A 21,084-nucleotide genomic window follows, 5' to 3' on the forward strand; every position below is an offset into this window, starting at 1 on the left:
AGTCTCATGAGATCTGTTGGGTTTCTGCTTTCGCTTTTTCCTCATTTTCCTTTGCCACTGCCATGTAAGAAGAGCCTTTCACCTCCCACCATAATTCTGAGGTCTCCCCAGCCATGTGGAACTGTAAATCCAGTTAAATCTTTTTTTTTCTTTTTTACGACAGAGTACTGCTCTGTCACCCAGGCTAGAGTGCAATGGTGTGATTTTGGCTCACTGCAATCTCCACCTCCTAGGTTCAAGAGATTCTCCTGCCTCAGCCTCCCAAGCAGCTGGGATTACAGGCACCTGCCATTATGCCTGGCTAATTTTTGTATTTTTGTATTTTTGAGGTGGAGTTTTACCCTGTTGGCCAAGATGGTCTTGAAATCCTGACCCCAGGGGATCTGCTGACCTCGGCCTCCCAAAGTGCTGGAATTACAGACATGAGCCACTGCACCTGGCCTTAAACCTCTTTTTCTGCCCAGTCTTGGGTATCTCTTTATCAGTAGCATGAAAATGGACTAATATACGACTTTTGGTTTGGTTTTATTAATTTTCTCTATTGGTTTACAGTTTTCCTTTTCTTTTTTTTTTTCTTTTTTCGAGACAGAGTCTCACTCTGTTGCCTAGGATGGAGTGCAGTGGTGCAATCTCAGCTCACTACAGCTTCAACCTCCTTTGCTCAAGTGATTTTCCCAAATAGCTGAGACCATGGGCATGATCCACCATGCCTGGCTAATTTTTTTATTTTTTTGTAGAAACAGGGTTTGCCATGTTTCCCAGTCTGGTCTTGAACTCCTAGGCTCAAGGGATCCGCCTGCCTCAGCCTCTCAAAGTGCTGGGATTACAGGCATGAGCCACCACATTTGGATGGTTTAATTTGTCTATCTTGTTTTTCTCTAATCTTTGTTTCCTTCCTGCTATTAGCTTTGGCTTTAATTTGCTCCTCTTTTTCTAGTTCCTTAAGATGTACAGTTAGGTGATTGTTTTGAAATCTTTTTTTTTAAATGTAGGTATTTACTGCTATAATTTTCCCTCTTAGCACTGCTTTCACCGCATTCCATATGTTTTGATACGTTGTGTTTGTATTTTCATTCCTCTCAAGGTGTTTTCTAATTTTCCTTGTGATTCTTTCTTTGAGCCATTGGTTGCTTAAGACTCTATTTATCAATTTCTGCATAACTGAGGATTTTCCACTTTTCCTTCTGTTATTTCTTTCTAGATTCATTCACTTCTGATCACAAAGATACTTTGTATGATATTAGTTTTTATAAATGCATTAGGTCTTGTTTTGTGGCCTGACATGATTATCCTGGAAAATCTTTTATGTGCACTTAAGAAGAATATACTTTTTGCTTTTGCTAGGTGGATGTTTTGTATAAGCCTGGGAGGCTTTTAAACAACAGAAATTTATTTATCACTATCTTGGAGGCTGGAGGTCCAAGTTCAGGATGCCAACATGGTTGGGCCCTCTTCTGGGTTGCAGACTGCTAACTTCTCATTGCATGTTTACATTGTGGGAAGAAAGCAAGCTAGTTTTCTGGCCACTTCCTAAGAGGGAACTAATCCTATTCCTGGGGGCTCCACTCTTATAACCTAATTGACCCCCAAAAACACTGCCTTTAAAGATAGTCACATAGAGGATTCGATTTTAGCATAAGGATTTTGGAGGGACACAAACATTCAGTTCATAGAAGTCATCAAATTTGAGCATGCATACAACTTCATGAGTTTTGCTTGATTCTCCATTAACGGTAGCAATGTATTGTGTACTTAAATGTAGACATTGTAGGCTGGGTGCGGTGGCTTACACCTGTAATCCTAGCACTTTGAGAGGCCAAGGTGGGTGGATTGCCTGAGCTCAGGAGTTCGAGATCAGCCTGGACAACATGGTGAAACCCCGTCTCTACTAAAATACAAAAAAAAAAAAAAAAAGAAATGTAGACATCATAGATCATGGAAGATTTTATAAGAGCCAGGTGTAATTTATAAGATTGAAGATGATTCCAGGTTTTTAAAAATTATGAATAGTAGAGTTGATAATTTCTTTTGAGTATTATTGTACGTACACATTCTACATAGTACTTTTCTGTTTTTAGTTTAGATTGACAAATTATTATGACCGAAAATAAAGATTAAATATTATTCTATATGCTTAAGTCCCAGAAGTTTACTTAATTTTGGAATACCACTTATATAATATTTTTATTCAATATGTATATACTATATTATACAGAAACCAAATAAGTTTATACATTTTATTCACAATTTATTGTAGTTCATTTTAGGTCAAATTTTGGAGAGAAGGGAGAATACTCTGGTACTATAACAGAACCACAATCAGAAATTTACTGTCCTAGTTAATCACTTTCATAATTGATAATGCATGTTTAAAAGTTCTAATACTAAAGCACTAAATTTTTATACTTTTTTTTTTAGAACCTTGTGAAACATCTCCCTGAGCAGAAGGTACTCAACGAATTAGCAGAGCTTAAGGATGAATATGATGACCTCTGTGAACCTGAACAATTTGGAGTTGTGGTATGTATCCAGCAAGGGACCACAAACTCAGCTGGGAGGTTAACACTTGTCAGAAACAGTGAAAGGAAAGACATTTCAGTTGTCAATTTTTTTTTGTTACTGTATTGCTACATAATTTAATATAATGTCGGCTGTCAGAAAAAAATCCGTTTTTACCTATTATTATTATTTTTTATTTATTTTTATGGTTTGAAGATGGAGTCTCGCTCTGTCACCCAGGCTGGAGTGCAATGGCGTGATCTCAGCTCACTGCAACCTTTGCCTTCCGGGTTCAAGCCATTCTCAAGCCTCCCGAGTAGCTGGGATTACAGGCACTTGCCATCATGCCCAGCTAATTTTTGTATTTTTAGAGACAGGGTTTCACCATGTTGACTAGGCTGGTCTTGAACTCCTGACCTCAGATGATCCGCCCACCTCTGCCTCCCAAAGTGCTGGGATTACAGGCGCAAGCCACCATGGCTGGCCCTTTTTTACTTATTATTATTTGTCATGGTATTGAAAAATAATGAAATATTCACATTCATAAAATACTTCAAGATATCTCAGGGGATCTTTTGTGTAACAGTGCCAATTTTTAGTTCTATTAATATATGCAAACAGTATACAATATTATTATATGGGCTATTTTTCCTTCCATTTAGATCTTACTGTTAGAATTTGGCCCCTAAAAACAGGTTAAAATAAAAGGGTAATTACTAGATGATTAGCAAAGTACTAGAGACTTTGCAAGGGTATATATTGTGTCATAAAAAGTGCAGGGATTTTCAGATTTCCTATTAGTCAATTAGAGTGTCATTAATTGATTTAAAGCTTGAAACATGCTGTTTTAGCTGGGAAGAAAATCTTATAAATATACATCATGTCTTTAAATCATCATGTAGTTAAATTGTTATTAAGATCAATTAGTTTTTCTTATCCCATCCTTCATATTAAAGGGTACAAAAGATGAGTAAGTATATATTATGAATTCAAGAATATAATTACATTTTAAGTATTCCCTAAACTGACTATTCGAATAGTTAACAAAAAACAAACGAACAAACAAAATGGCAGGAAAGAGGGCATCATGATTTATTTAATTTTTTGGAGAAAAAGCTGTTTTTTACTTAGGTATTCAGTGCAAGTTTGTTTGCTGTATGAATAAATAGTTACATTATGGTCGCCAGCTTTACCCTGGCTCCCCGAACATTTCTATTTGCATACTAAGAATTGTAAAATTACTGTTGGACCTAATAGTCAAACATTTTCAGCTTTATCCAAAAATTTTTATAAGCTTTTAAATAGTATAATATGTTAGAATTGATCTAATTTGATACTTTCCAGTTTAAAAATCCTGTTTAAAATCAAACTGTGCTAGATGAGACTGAGAATTTTCCTTTGAACATGTGCAATAAATGCTCACCCATATTTAGAGTTTATTAATTTTGACATAGGGCGTTGACTACACTTATGTAGAAGGATTCTGTCAAATTCTTGCAAAGAAAATCAGGAATGTATATTTGGGATCAGATAGAGCATATAATGGTATCTGAGAAAGGTATTTCTCTTATTTTTGAACAAGGTGAATTAATCAGCTGAATTCGATAGCTATCATTTGTTAACTAAAAGCAATTTAGCACAACATTGGGTAATACAATTACTTAGACCAAAGTCCACACGTGAAGCCTAAGCTGCTTCGATTCATATTATAATTGAAGCAAGGCTATATACCCCCTGAGAATTCAGCTGTGTCATGATGGTTATGAGTTTTACAGTAGGTATACTACACAATTTCTCTCAAGCCATTTTTTTTTTTCTGAATGCAGTTTATCTTGGAAGATGTATTAGTTTGCCAAGCAGGTCCTTTCAAGAGGCATATCCTTGGTACCACACTGAGGAAATGAAGTTTGGGGACATAAAAAGCAATATACCTTCTGAACTAAAAGCAAAATAGAAAATGGAAGAGATTTCTTGTTTATGCACATAACCATAAATAATTCTGAGGCTGTGTGTACATGAAGTAACCTAGTCCCCTTATTTACTCTCACCATTCTTAGCTATATGTCTGTGGGGAAAAAAGTCAAGGACATTACAAACTAGTTTACCCTATATAAATGATCAAAGAAAGTATCATTCAGGATTTGCCCAATAATGTTTGGCAACATTCACATCAAGGAAATATTTTTTAAATAATGGTATACTTTAGTCTTTGCAGTGTTTCAAACAATATCATGTATAAAATAGATGGTAAATAAATGTTTATGGAATTGAATTACAGGACAATTATTAAACCTAAGGAGCTTGAAATTGGAAAGCAGTATAATTTAAATCTGTAACAATAGAAATTTTGCTAAAATGTTTTTCTCTGGGTGTATGCTGAAATTCAATTCACTTGTGTGTGTAAGCACCCAAAAACTTTTTAACCCTTAAACATCTCAACAGTCTAATGTGAGGACAATTTTGGAAACTGCATAATAGAATCATCTGCAGTAATGAGAGAGACTCCAAACTGGAGAGGCTCGTTGCCTCTGCTCACTTCTCTTGTTAACGTTATTAGTGTATTTATCACATGATTCTATATCAAAAACCTCCAGTGTCTCCTTGAATTTACAGAATGAAATCCAAGCTCCTTCGCATTCTCATTGTGCCTCTGTCTTGCTTTTTTCATTTCTGTTCCCTTTGGTGAAGTGAGTCAGTTGGTATCTTTTTGACATTTTAGCCTTTACCTCAATCAGACTCTCATTGCTATTTTAACAGCTATTTCACTCTCTCCCTGTTCAGCATACTTTCATTTTTCCATAATGGCCATACCATACCTTTCCTGCTCTCTTCAAGTCTTCTGTCTCCTCCCCATTCTTTTAACTTACCACAAACATCCTAACCTGTTACTTGCCAGAGAAAAAAAGAAAGCATTTTGACTTCAGAACCTCCAATATCTCTTCTACCTACAAAATTTTCTCCAGCTATATATCTTTTACTTACTCATTTTCTGTCAATCCTCAGAAAAAGAGAAGCTCAATTATCATTACCATTATTGTTGTTGCTATTAGAATGGACAGAAACAAAAATATTGAGGACTTACTGTGTCAGATTCTGAGAAGCATTTTTGCTTGCACCAACTTTTATATTCCTCAAGACACCCCTACGAGTTTGGCACTATTAATGACTCCATATTAAGGACAAGGATGATGGGCGCTGTGGCTCACTCCTGTAATACCAGCAATTTGGGAGGCCGAGGTGGGAGGATCACCTGAGGTCAGGAGTTTGAGACCAGCCTGGCCAGTATGGTGAAACCCCATCTCTACTAAAAATACATAAGTGAGCTAGGTATGGTGGTGCATGCCTGTAATCCCAGCTACTTGGGAGGTTGAGACAGGAGAATCTTGAACCTGGGAGGCAGAGGTTGCAATGAGCCGACATTGGGCCACTGCACTCCAGCCTGGGCCACAGAGCAAGACTCTTTCTCAAAAAAATATATAAATAAATAAAAAGAAGAGGGAACTGGGCCCAAGGAAGGCTAGTTTGCTTGTCCAAAGTTACATAGTAACTAGTAGTCACAGAATTCAAATATGAGCAGTCTGAATTTGTAGCCAGTGCTTTAGCCACAGTGCTCCTGGGTTGTGGGTATGTGTGTGTGTGGATGTTATACTCTACTACATTCTCATCTTCTCATTTCAGTTTTGGGCATTATTATGCACTGCCTACTTTAGGTGGTAGTATCTCTTGCTTGCTTTCCTTCTCTTAGTTATTTTATTACTTCCTCAATTTGTCAGTTTTCACTCTGCCCTCATCTTCAAAAAAAAAAAAGACATCTTTAGTCATTCGCTTCCTAGAAAGGAATGGATAGATGGGTGGATGGATGAATAAAAATCCCCTGACTGAGGTTTCTGCTTGCTCCCGCCTTCTCTCCATTTCCTAGCATCAGATTTTTTCAAAGATCAGTCTCCTCTTCCTCCTCCTTCCTGAACTCTAAATCACTGTTCAACCAATGGCAATCAGAATTCTGCCTTAAATAATGCATTGAAATTGAACTAGGAAAGGCCCTTAAATAACTCCTGTTCACATCTGAAATACACATCAAATATACTCACTTCTCTCCATCTCCATCGCCACCACCTTAGCCGAAGGCAGCAGCATCATTGCAATTAACTATCACATGTACATTTCTCTTGTTTTTCCCACTTACGCTTTTGCCCTTTTCCAAATCAGTCTCAGCACAACCCTTAGTATGCTATTTCTAGAGTGTATCTGTATTGCATCATAATTTTTATCTGCTTAAAATACCAGTGCCGTTCTATAGCAGTAAAGCTATAGCATTAACTTCTTACCATGACCTAGAAGACACTATCTGGTCTGGCACCTGCCCACCTCTCCTACTTTTATCACCTGCTATCTGGCCTCTTGCTCATTATGCCTCAACCACATTTTATTTTTGAACTTACTATGCTCTTTCCTGCTTAGGACCACTGCACATGCTGCTGCTTTACTCCTGCTTGCTGCCTCCCTCTCTCTTGTTTATACTTCAAGTCATAGCTAAACTTTTGCTTTCCCAGTGGTACCTTCAGTTGCCTATCAGTCAGAAATAGATATACCTACTAAAGTCTCCCAGATTACCATTTTTCTTTTCCTTTCTAGAAATTATCATGGTTTTTAATTAAATGTTGATTGATGAGGTTACTTCTTGACTGCTTATAACCCCAACTATATTGCAAGTTCTATACATAGATGAATCATAATCGTGTTGATTTTATTCATGTATGCTTAACAAATACTTCTTGAACACATTTGCTTGAATGGAAAATCAAGTGGACTCTTTCAGTACTATCTTATTCTGTATCTGTATGGCATTTGATAACATCAACAAATTTAATCTCCTTTTAGAAATCTTTCCTTTCCTTCTTAAACAATAAATAGTATTTCCTAAGATTTTTTTTTTAAGAGGCAGGTTCTCTCTGTCCCCTAGGGTGGACTGCAGTGGCAAGATCATACCTCACCTGCAGCCTCAAACTCCTGGGCTCTAGTGATCCTCTCACCTCAACCTCCTGAGCAGCAAGTGCCACCATGCCTGGCTAATTTTTTTTTTTTAATTTCTGTACACATGGAGTCCCACTGTGTTGCCCAGGCTGGTGTTGAACTCCTGGCCTCTAGCAATCCTCCTGCTTCAGCCTCCCAAAGAACTCAGATTACAGGCATGTGTTGTCATAGCTGGCCTTATTTCCTGATTTTAATACTCTAACCCTATGTAGTGCCTTTTAGAATTTCCATGATTATGTAACTTCTTAGATGATAAAAAACAAAATCTCATCAACTAGGGGTATAAGTATGCTAGAAATGAGATTACTTTTGCAATATTCATTAAAATAATAATAAAGAATAAATAGCAAATTGGCCAGGCGAGATGGCTCACATCTGAATCCCAGCATTTTTGGAGGCCAGTGCAGGGGGATCGCTTGACCCCAGGAATTTGAGACTAGCCTGGCCAACATGGCAAAACCCCGTCTCTACAAAAAATACAAAAATTAACCAAGTCTGGTGTTGTGCACCTATAGTCCAGCTACTTGGGAGACTGAGGTGGGAGAATTGCTTGAGCCCAGGAGACAGAGGTTGCAGTGAGCCGAGATTGCACCACTACACTCCATCCAGCCTGGGTAACAGAACCAGAACCTGTCTCAGGAACAAACAACAACAACAACAACAACAAAAACCACAGTAAAATTGAAAAAACTGGGAAAATTGTGAAAGAAAGAAATTTAAGGCAGTGACTAGGGCTACTAAGCTTCCTCTAACCTTTTGAGTTTTTTAGCGGCCACATTATTAGGGTTGCTTAGAATCATGTGCAATCAGTTAGAAAAAAGGCAAAAAGAAATAGAAAAACCTAGAGACTTTTCCTCTATCTAGAGACAGATTTCCTGGTTAGGGGGATATGCTCATTCCCACATATTCTGTAATCAATAATCTTCTTGTTTAGGGGGTAGATTGGCTGCATAGCTTCCCACTGACTTTTCCTCCAACCTGCCTCCCACAGAATTGAATTTCGTACATCATTGTAATTATGTGCTGTACCTTTACTGGGGAAAAAAGCACAGATTTTTGAAAGCTCTGGCAGTTAGAACCCTCAGCAGGAGCTTTTAGACTCTTCTGAGTGTCTTTGCAGCTCAGCTGTTCTCAAACCTCAGAGCTATGGAAATTCCCACTTGTCTTGCACAGGGGATGGAGACCCATACTGTGTGTATCTATTAAACTAACACATCTTCTGAGGAAAAGAAGGCAATAATGAGTTCTCTTAGTAATTGGTACTTTGTTTTTCTGACTTCAAAATTACCCATATTTTTCAATTAAAAACATTTTAAAGCTATAATCTAACAAAAGATGTCGAAATAGGCTTGTGCATATAAATCTTTATAATAAAAGCACAGATTATGTGATATTGCTGACAGCCATTTAAATTTTTTTACACAAATATATGAAGTTGAGAGGAGAGGATTTATGCATATAGTTGGAAGTACAACTACAAATTTACTGTGCTTTTTAATTTTTAAAGCCTCATAAGGGCTTATTAGCTATATTTAAGATAACTTAACCAGGTGAAAAGAAAATTCCTAAAAGCTTTTTTGCCTTCCACATATCATCAAAGGCAATTAGTTTGGATAGAAAATTGTAAGTCCTCTGTTCCATTAATATCAAATTATTTTTCACTTTTACATATTCAGTGGGAAAAATCACATTTTTCTTTATTTTATATGGCTGCAGAGTATTGTTTTGATATGTAATGCCCCGATTGTTACTATTTTCATTATTTTTTTGTAAATATTAATGCTAGCTCTTACTTCTAGATGTGTATTCTTTTTATTTGAGAAAAAGCTCATTTAATAATTTTGAGATCAGGTAAAAGAAAACTCACCATGACTCATTCTCAAATCCATGTATTTATATTCTTTTCCCTCTTATTAACTTATCATAATAATCCATTCCTTGTGACAGAATTTCTTATTTCCATCAGCTTTTGCAATAAAATAAGATAAAATAAAACCACCTGAAAATTGAATATTCAAATTAGGTCAATGGATGTCAATTAATTTTGCTATTGATTGGTTTTCATTAAATTAAAAACAAATCCAAAGTTAACCCTTTCACTTTTTTCCCCCCACATATCAGTAATTCCTAATCCAAAAACACACCACCATCGTAGAAATTATGATGGCTGTTTTTGGCCTCAAACATGTTTTCAGAAGAGTGTATTAAAATTCTTGCCTAGCTTTTTAGTGAGATTCTTCTGAGTTTATAGTGCCTTTTGGGGCACACAATGTTATTATATTCTGTTCTAGACTAAAGACAGTAGATGGTAGATGGTTGTTCATGTGTAATTTCCACATATTTTTATCTTTGGGGAAATATTCTCTACCAGTACATCATCATTTTTCTGATGTAGAATCAGTTTTCAACACTCAGTTTTTTCAAGGCTTCAATTCATAGATTAACTATGGCCCTCTTCTCTCATGACATCTACTGTACAAATATTTGCCATTGACTCCATATAGTAGGTACAATTGTGTTGGTTATTTTGTCCAGGCTAGGTACTCTATTTGCTACAGAAAGTATAAGAATGAATACAGCCAGGCACAGTGGCTCACACCTGTAATCCCAGCACTTTGGTAGGCTGAGGTAGGGAGATCACGAGGTTAAGAAGTCAAGACCATCCTGACCAACATGGTGAAACCCCATCTCTACTAAAAATACAAAAACTAGCTGGGTGTGGTAGCACATGCCTGTAGTTCCAGCTACTCAGGAGGCTAAGGTAGGAGAATTGCTTGAACCCGGGAAGCCACTGCACTCCAGCCTGGCAACAGAGTGAGACTCTCTTTCTTAAAAAAAAAATAAATAAATAACAGAATGAGTATAAGTAGGAGAGGTTCCGCCCTGGAGGAGGTCATTGTATAAAAGAAGATAAGAAAATTATTTACTTTATAGGATGTCATAAATGCCCCTGCCTTATTTTCATACCTCCAGGCAGACATCTGGTCAGTGTTGACTCTAAATCTCATTTCGGTAGGCAGTTCTGCCTTTTATTAAACTTAAGTCCATTCTCCTTTAATGTGACTTCATGATCATTCTTTTTGTTATAGTCACACATACAAAATTATTCTGTATATTCAATGGGTAATGGATCAAAAGAATAACTATTTGGGAAACATACCTGGTAGCAAATATATATTTGTTACAAATTTATCTTTTAATTCTAATGAATACTTAACATTATATTTTGAAGATACTGGGGGATCAGTTTTGCCTCCCATATGATAGGCCTTAATGGAATATGTCTTAGAAGTGAAAAGGAAAGGTAATAGAAATAACCGTAAAGGCCACACCTGACCATAGAAGTGCCATGTGGCTATCTCGTTTTCCTTCACACATGATTTTTACATTTGTGCCCTTTTCTTTTCTTGGTGGATTCTTAGGGTAGTTGGGTAGTAGATCAATATTCATGAGCTGCATAGGTAGTGAAGTGTATAAAATTCAAATTATATGAACAAAACTGTGTCTAAATCTTTGGGGAAATAACCCACTTGTAGTTGCTCTCGCTAAAGCTGTCAATGCACTTCTTTTTTTTTACAATATAGTGCAGATCAGCTAAAGAAATGAAAGCAACTTGATGTGATTTGATAGACAAGTACATTGTAACACAAATAAATCCCCTACATAATACAATACCCTGGTCAGCATCCCACATTACTTCAAGGAGTGAATTACAAAACAAAGGATGCCAGTCAACTAAAATGCTACAAGGGACCACAACTAAAAACAAACACACATTTCAGTGGAGTTTTTATTTACTTATATCACTTAGGTGCACTCAAGTGCCTTTATGAGACATGAGCTTTTTAATAATTGTATCTGTGGCTGGGGATGTTGCTCAGTGCTTCCTATTATTTCTAAGCTTAGTTATCTAGGAAATTTTTTTTTACATATTCAAATATTCTGATGGAGATTCAACTATTTCTATCAGTATACACTGGTCTGATTGTAAAAATTCACACTTATAATTGCAAAAATTCTGTGGTTATGATCAATATGTATTGATTTGTGCCTTTTGTTAAGAGGTGCACATGTATAGCTTGCCTCCTCCATCATCGCTTGATTTTGTTATAATACAATTTTAATGATAACATTTTCAATAGATCTATATTATGAATTAAAAATGGCAAAATAGAACATGATATTTACAGTGGATAATGAGAGCTGTTCTTCACTGATCCCTGAAAGTATATTTCTTAATTGTGAATGAAAGAAAATTTTCATTGGATTTGGGAGAACAGAGAAGGACCCCGATTTCTTCATACTGACAACTTCTGAGGAGAATAAAGAATGTCATAACAATAATAACTATTGTTTTAGTGTTTACATTGTGTCAATTACTATGACAGGAGCCATGCACATAGTATCACATTTAAGTTCTAATGAATCTTGTATAGATGATTTAATGAATACATTTCCTCATGAGGAAATGCTTAGAAACTCCAGGTAACTTGCAGTAGATCATAAAACTAGAAAGTGAGTTCCAGTGAGGTTGCTCACATATGTAATCCCAACACTTTGGAAGGCTCAGGTGGGCAGATCGCTTGAGCACCAGGAGTTCAAGACCAGGCTGGGCAACATGGCACACCCTCATCTCTGCAAAAAAAAAAAAAAAAAAATACAAAACTTAGCCAGGCATGGTGGCATGTACCTGTTCTAGATACTCAGGAGGCTAAGGTGGGAAGACTGCCTGAGCCCTGGGAAGTCAAGTTTCCTGTGAGCTGTGATCACCAGACAGCACTTCAGCTTGGGTGACAAAGTGAGACCCTATCTCAAAAAAAATAAATAAATTGACAGAAGTGTGGTTCAAACCTAGGTCTGTGTAACTCCAGTATCCCTGTTTCTTATACTGCAACTTACAGTATGGGTCTGGAGAATGCAGATGGTTGTTTCCCCTTCTTTCCTGCGTTTAGAGAAAAAAATTCTCCTAAATCCTATTCTTTTTAAAAAAAGCTGTATGGGGTTCTGAATTTGGGCTAAGATTGGGCCTTGGCATTATTGTTGGGGTGACCTACCTGGAAGCTTATGAATTACCTTAAATAAGGCACTTCCTCCTTCCCCACATCAGCCTTCTGTTATACCTCTTGAAACTATGCATCTTCTTCTTGACCTAGCATTTTACTGAATATTATATTTCCTATTTATATGAATGAAGCCATTCAATGAAGAATTTTTGCCAGATCAAAGGGCAACTTTGAACCCCTTACAGTATAAAACTTCTTCCTAAAAGCAGGCTGACTGATGATAGATTAATATCTAGTAATTGCGGTTCAACAAAGTTAATTCCCTAACGTTTCTGGTTTGACATTATAACTGAAGACATTATTTTGTGGAAGTAAAATATTACTATCAGCTATTAATTGTGTTGAATATATAATTGTCTTACTTGGGGAAAGATCTGGAAAATGGTGAGTCAGCTAAGAAGTGCTTTAAAAATCAATCAGCACGTATTTGAATGTCTGATATACTCAAGACTCTTTGCTGTGTCCTCCACAAGATGCAGTTTTTGACTCCTTTCTCCTTTTTTTCCTCCATGCAGTCTCCTCATCAGTGACCTTACCTTTCATAGCATTTATTCAGATAACTCCCAAATTTGTCAACTCCAATACTTCTAACTCCTTGAACTATACGTTCAAATGCTAGCAGATATCACAATAATACAAAAAACTCAACATGTCAAGGAAGCAATTTTATTATTTCCCTATCATGTAGGTTATCAGTTTACTATTTTTAAGAGGATTTGAGAGGGATCAAGGAGAACATTTAGTCTATGTTAGTAATCCAGACTTGAAGTACACAAAATTATGTGTTTCTATATGGTGAGCAAGGAAAATAAGGGCCAACTCTCAGAAATTCTAGTTTAAAATATTGGTAAAGATTGGTATTATTATAAATAACATCGTATTTACTATGATTTGAACATCACTTCAACATTTGGAGTCATGAATGGGAAAATAAGAGTATCATGGTTAAAAGTAAGATGCCCTATTTGGTGTCTGAGAAGATGGGCAACTGAATTTACGTAAATGCTAATAAAAATTGTTGGTAGCAGCCAGGAAATGCTTTTCCTTTATGGAGCTAGTACTTTTTACTCTACCTTCTCAAAGCTATAGAGGCAGAGCCTAAAAAAGAAGAAAGTAAATGTTATGAATCATTTATTCTGACTGCCTTCTTTTTATCAAAACAAGACCACTTTACAGGAATTTCTGCCACTTTACGACAGGGAAACATAAGACCAGAAATTTAGGCAGACAGTTTTCACACAGTCAGATCACATGACAGTTTCTAAATTCAGTCTTAATTGATTGAAGTTGCTACTAAGCTACACCTACCTGCCCTTGCTGCCTTAGTTCCTGATTGGCTTACTGGAATCTAAGTAGCAGCAAATCAAGGAAACCAAATCCATCTATTCTCATTCCCTGAAACAAGCAAACAACCAAGTGACAAACTGTACCAAATTAGCACCTCCTACCTTCATTATTGCCAACATTGTTATGCTTCACAACAGACTTCAAACTTTGGAGCCATCTATGACTTTCTTCTGCTATAACTCTCCATTGATTCTTCCTTAATTCTATCTTTTATATCCTTGGTTTTCTTCCTCCTCTTATTGTCGTCATGCTACCTCATTACCTGTTTCTTGCACCATTTTGCTAACTTACTGATGATTTCCCTGCCATTAATCTCTCCTTCAACCAATCATAGTTACCGCTCCTAATAAGACTCAAAAGTCAGTGTGGGATAGCGATGGAGAGTCTGGGATCTGTAGCCCAAAGGCCTGTGTTCAAATCCTCGGGTTTCTAACATACAATTTGATTTTGTGCAAGTTACATAATATTTCTGTTTTACTTTTCTCATCTTTGGAATGAAAATAATGATAACCTTCTCCTAGGATTGTTTTGAGAATCAAATCAGTTAATAAATATATAAGGAAAATGTTGAAAAATGTCTGGCACGAAGTACTTAATAAATGTTAATTGCTATTATCATTGTTACCATCATTATCAAAGCATACTTTGGTCATGTTATTTCAATTGGAGCTGATATTTTTATAAAAAGATCAAATCCATGTTCTCTTAGTTTGTAGGCCAAACATTGCAGGCCAATACAAAACCTGGAAAGGAAAAGAATATAATTGAAGACCCATGATATTGGAACTGAAGAAGACTAAAAGCCCACATATCCCTAAGGGTTTTGTTCCTTGTCCATCTGGGACCAAGAGTACCCTGATGAACAGGGCCCCTATAAGCTCTGCAAAGTATGGCCAGGAGAGCAAGTAGATGGTCACTAGCAGCTGCTAAACATAGCTCTATGGCTTTTTTACTCATCGGGGGACTAAAAAAACTACTCCCTAAACATAAAATGATAGAAAACGTGCTTCAGTGCTAGTGATGGTCAGTTAACAGTAAAAGGAAAGGAAAAATAAAGTGGGGAGGGATTTGGAGACAGAGGTAGAGGCAGAAATGAAGGCAGAAAAATCTATAGAGAAACTCAGAGTGATTCCCACACAGACATACACAAAGAGACCTGCAAATTCATGGAGACATAGACTTTAATGTGATTAGCTTCCACTTCTGTGGCCTTTACCTGGACTCTTTAGGTACTTTGTTTCAAGTTGTGCCCCTAGGTATATAAGTCATATATACCTAGCCCATAAACCTTTTCTCACACCATTCTCTCACTCTCTACTTCCCTTTTTGTTTTTTTGAGACAGGGTCTCACTCTGTTGCCCAGGCTGGAGTAAAGTGGCGCAGTCTCGGCTCACTGCAACCTCTGCCTACCAGGCTCAAGCGATTCTCCTGCCTCAGCCTTCTGGGTAGCTGGGATTACAGGCACTGCAGCACCACCATGCCTGGCTAATTTTTATATTTTTAGTAGAGACAGGGTTTCACCATGTTGGCCACATTGGTCTCAAACTCCTGACCTCAAGTGATCATCCTGCCTCTGCCTCGCAAAGTGCTGGGATTACATGACTGAGCCACCGCGCCTGGCCACTTCTTCCTTTTCATATCAGTTCTGTGTGTGCTTAAATTTATACATGCATGTACACACCTATACATACATTTTTTCATTTGTATTTCCTCTGCTGTGAAGCCTTAATGAAACACTATAATCATAAGAATTTAAAGTTTTTTTCTTCTTCCAGTGAACACCTCCAGAACTTAATTTTTTTTACTTATCTGAAATCATATGCTGGCTTTTTCACCAGCTATAGTTTTCAAAGGTCTATGTTGAGTTTCTGACTATATTGTAAGCTTTTTGTGAATAGGTGTTTTATACCTGCCGTCTGAGTACTGAAGAAATAGGAGGATGATTTGTACAATAATACCTTGACCAGATAAAAGTTAGTCATAAGTGGTGAGACCTACAAAAATATAGTAACAGGTAGATATTTCATCATACTGCTGTATATCTGCATGTGAAAAGCATGCATATTGGAGGGTTAGTAGAAGGAAGAAGTTCATATTTGGGGAAGCTGATGTTCATGGTTAATGGGCAAATTTGTAGAAAACAAACAATGGACTATGTCTTGATTCTGTATTAGAGGAGATATGGTCTGCACAACAGCTCATCTGCTGCTTTTCAAAGGTATTTTGTGGTTTAAAAACTTTTTTTTATGTTGTCAAATCTCTTCATGTTTTTTACAGGTACCCTGGATTCTAATCTTTACTTGGCATTTGTAATTAAGGAAGTAGGCTATACATACAAAAACAAATATAATTAGGATTGTTAATAATTGCTTTTCATTGTGTGTATGTATCTATGTGTATGTTCATGTGTGTCTACCTTCTCCCCCAACCTCCTTCCCAGATTTTATTTTGTGAAGGAAAACTACTTGAGTGACTTGGAGCTATAGGACATTAAAAACTAAAAATTATTATCATAGTAACTATACCAAGTGGAATATTTAATGTTCACTAATGTTATAAAACAAGTAATTAAAACCAAAGTTGAACTATATAGAATTCTTCCATAATGTACTTGAAAGTAAGTTCATGTGATTTTACTAGCACCTAATTACTTAACATCAACATCTGTCAAGTAAGTGAAATTCTTTAGAGTATATATAAATAATATATTTTATTAATAGAAATAATAAGTTTAAAAATTATTAAATGCTCAATCAGAGCTAGTCTTCTGATTTCAAACAGCATAGTAATAGGTAATTTCTTAGGAAATGTTCCCACTATATTTTCTGTCATCACGTACATCTTTTATCCATGGCCGAACTATTCACTCAACTTAATTTAATGTTTATAAATTTTTTTAGCTAACCTCAGAGACAGATTTTGGCCATTTGAATGCTATTGATGGCTAATGATTATGCAATTAACATATAGCAACTGTTCATCTACAATAATATTTTATTAATGCTATAAGGATGATTTTATTTTTTAAAAAACCTGTACAGCCAACTGCTTTTGAAACTTTGATAAAATATTTCTCTAGAATGTTTAAAACAAAGTATTTTTAAATTCCCAGACCAAATTCACTTTATGCAGAAATGTTACAGTGTTGTCTGTGAAATTATCCCCACTAAAGAGATAAAATAAGAGGCATTAAATGTGTATTCTCATAGAGTATTTCCTATCTTTCAGATGAGCTCCGTAAAAATGTTACAGCCTCGTCTCAGTAGTATCCTGTTCAAGCTCACATTTGAAGAACACGTAAACAACATCAAACCAAGCATCATAGCAGTAACTCTTGCCTGTGAAGAACTGAAGAAAAGTGAAAGCTTTAACAGACTTTTAGAGTTAGTTCTTCTTGTTGGAAACTACATGAACTCAGGCTCAAGAAATGCCCAGTCTTTGGGTTTTAAGATCAATTTCCTTTGTAAGGTAAGATGACATTTTATAATGCTAATATTAACAAGAGTAATCTTCTTGTCTATGAAAGAGGATACTGCAAATAGCAATAGTGCATAAACCATAAAATTGTATGCTTAAAAAGGGTGAATTTTCTGGGATGTGAATTACACCTGAATTCAAACAAATAAATTTTTAAAATCTTAGTAAAATCTAAAAGACTTAAAAATTATTTTGGAACATATTACTTAGCACTTGCTGATTATATTTTGCTGAAGTTTATAGACAAAAAAATTTTACTTTTATAAAATAGATGCAGTATTGGCCAGGCATGCTCACTCATGCCTCTAATCTCAGCACTTTGGGAGGCCGAGGCAGGGGGTCGGGAGTTTGAGACCCGGCCTGGCTAATATGGTGAAACCCCATCTCGACTAAAAATACAAAAAGTAGCCGAGTGTGTTGATGGGTGCCTGTAATCCCAGCTACTCAGGAGGCTAAGGCAGGAGAATATCTTGAACCTGGGAGTTGGGGGCTGCAGTGAGCCAAGATCATGCCACGGTACTACAGCCGAGCCCACACAGCGGAACTCTGTCTCAAAAAATAAAATAAAATAGATACAGTATTGTATTTCATTTACATTATTACTTATGTCTTTCTAGAAAGTATCTGAGAAACTAAATTTAATGAGGTAAATAGCTAGAAATTTTTAAGATAATAATACTCTTCAATGTCAAGTAGTATTGTACCCTGGTATCTAGTGCATTAACTAAGAGGTAAAAAAGAAAATTGAATGATAATCATCTTGTTTTGATTGGACCATTTAATAATAATATGTTCGAGACTTAATTCTTATGAAAAGCAAACAAAGAAACAGAGAAGTCCAAAAGGGCTTGTGTATGTCCATTTTTAGGCTAGAGCAAACCACCTTATTCACGAAAAAGAAATCTGTCTGTTATAGAAGCCTGAACAGACTGAGGTGAAGGCCTGTAAGAAAGCTAGAGATGAAAATAAATCTGAAAACAATCAATCTATCTTTGAAATATCACCATTCTTTCACTTTTTTTCCTCTCACATCTGAAACTATTGCAGAACTTTGGTTAGTTCTTGAAGTATATTATAATGAGAATCCCCAATCTAGCAATGGATATGAATTTCTTTTCTATTCATGCATCAAACTGATGTGTATTACATATACATTGACTAGCACTTTGTTATGTATCAAAAATGATTTTATCTTGGTAGTTCTAACCCAAATAGACATAAAGTTATAACATTTATAGATAATAGGATATACAATAGAATTGTGAGTATCTGTTTTCTCCTGATATATTTTTGAGGGCTGTTAGGAAAGAGAACAGGGAAAATAGGGAAGATTATCTGGAAATGCTAGATTTTGGGAAGAAAACATTTTTGCCCCCACCTCTTGTGATATTTGGGGACATGTAAAATCATTTCATAATGCCAGATGGAATAAGGAAATGCTTGTAATAAACTGTACTAAATCAGGCCAGATTTGTAGAATAAAATACAGTATTTAGGACTTTAGCATTGTATTGCATACCATATACCCAGTGTTAATAGAGTCATCTCTTTACCATGGTGCTACTTGGCTAGAATGTATGCTCTATGCACAGTGAGTAAATCTAAAAGTGTTCTTGCTTGACAATTGTAAAAAGATTATAAGTTAAAAGAAAATATCATTAGAAATTTGTATTAGATATCTATTTTACATTTAATTCATATAAAAATATTTTAAATGAGCCATTCTAATTTGAGGAAATATATACTTTAAAAGTGTCTTAATTTCACACTATTCAAATTAATTGCATGAACTGATTTCTTTGAAGCAAGAATGAATAAGTCATTTACACATAGGAAGAAAAGATTACATTAATCTCACAGAAGGATTTTACAGTTACATCTTATGTTTTGGAGAAAGGCTTCTCTTTCTGTCATCTACCTGTCAAATAAAAGTTCTTCCACACAACGCTGATCTGACATCTATCACTAGAGGTATGCTCAAAGGATTCAGCACAAAGATTTTTGCCAACTTCAAATAAAATAAAAAATAATCTTGTGGGAAATACTATCATGTAGCAATAGGTATTCCAAAAGTGAAAGGAGTGAAGGTTTTAAAATTTGCCCCCTACGCCACCCCCCGTTTTTCAGTAAGATTTTTATCTTCTGGGAAATTTCTAGGAAAACACTTGTCATTTAGAAAGGGAAATATTATCTACATGCATGATATTCCCATAATGTCTAGAATTGAAAGGATGTTCCTGGAATACAAAGGCTCGTGAGTAGATGTAAATGTCTAAAATGACAGAAATTTTCAGAAGCACATAGAAAGAGTTAGCTTAGGTCTGTATTCTGTTGGAAATAGAATTAACTAACTACTGATGTATGATTAGCTAGAATTGCTGTTTAATTTCAGTTGTATTATGAAAGATTACTTGGTTGATTTTTCTTAGTGATTGCTTTCTTAAAGAAAACAGCAAGGGGAATTTCCCTCATAGAACACTGATTATGCTCTAAAAATGATACCATTTACTCTTCTAAATTTTTCTAGTGATAATTTCCTTTCTCAGTGATTTTAAAATTGTAATCCAAGGCTTTTAACAAGAAGCTATAGAGTATGTTAAAATATTCACCTAGGTAAAAAGGAGGCATGTTATGCATGGTTAAATGTATCAGATATATCTTGAATAGTAAGGTAATATAAAAATTTCAGATGGTCACAGTTGGCTGCTATAGCATTTGGGAAGAAAAGGAAAACAGATGGGTTAACCAAAATGTCAACACTAAAGGGTATCATTATTTTAAGTACTACCCTCACCACAAAATGCTTTGTTAATTGGTAGCAGTGCATTATCACTTTGTGAGTCACCAAACCAGTGTGCTGAACTGTAATAAAATTTATTTCAATGAAGATGAGCTCCCAATGTTATCTTAGCCTGTTGGTTATTAAAATTCTAACCAACAGAAATGCTACACTTCAAGGCCGTTTTTTTCCCAATATGAAATAGCAAATATAATCTGCATAAGGACAAAACATTTAAAAATACTTAGCATTCCCTATATACTAAGCTTTGTGGGTTTATCAAATAAGAGTCTTTGTTTGCAAGTAACAGAAAGTGACTCTGCCTGATTCAAGCAAAAAGTGAAAATTACTGGAAGGATATGAAGTAACTCATCCAGAAACTGAGGAAAGACTAAGGAACTTGGCCTTTAAAAGAACAGCAACTGTGACAGCTTTGAGAATTCAGGTAGCAGAAATGAATGAAAAGTCCTTCTAGGATGTTGCCTTTATGATGTATCGGCTCCAGCCATTTTCCTTCTCCTTTCCCTATGTTTGATTCAAATTCAAATTATGAAGAGAGCCTATTGAGCCCAGTGCGGATTATAATAACACCATGTATTCAAGGGAGAACAAAGAACCTTGATTGACAGTGCTACCAAAACTACCTGCCATGGAAGTTTGGTTATGCCCTAAAGGGTGCCATTACCAAAGACAGGGATACCAAAGGTTAGGAGCAGGTAAAAGGATATCAAGCAGCTACAAACAAATACAAAATAAAACATGATCTCTTCATCAGAGGCCTACAAAGAATATAGGAGATATACAGAAACCTCAAGAAGCTTGTGGTACAGTTGAGTAGCCAGGAAATATGCATATAGAATATTATGTAATGTCACAAAGTACATT

The 21,084-nt window shown here is 35.8% G+C and overlaps 1 protein-coding gene across 6 annotated transcripts in view; it reads left to right on the forward strand.

Annotated features, from left to right (window-relative positions):
• The window catches only part of DIAPH2 (diaphanous related formin 2), a 933,611-nt gene that overhangs the window by 437,342 nt on the left and 475,185 nt on the right, over positions 1 to 21,084 (forward strand). For all 6 annotated transcript variants that reach the window (XM_078363563.1, XM_078363565.1, XM_078363567.1 and 3 more), the window contains 2 exons: positions 2,419 to 2,520; positions 17,172 to 17,411. In XM_078363563.1, the coding sequence (XP_078219689.1) occupies positions 2,419 to 2,520; positions 17,172 to 17,411 (342 nt within the window). The remainder of the gene's footprint in view (positions 1 to 2,418; positions 2,521 to 17,171; positions 17,412 to 21,084) is intronic.

The sequence above is a fragment of the Callithrix jacchus genome, chromosome X, assembly GCF_049354715.1.
Source record: "Callithrix jacchus isolate 240 chromosome X, calJac240_pri, whole genome shotgun sequence".
NCBI classification, from domain to species: domain Eukaryota; kingdom Metazoa; phylum Chordata; class Mammalia; order Primates; family Cebidae; genus Callithrix; species Callithrix jacchus.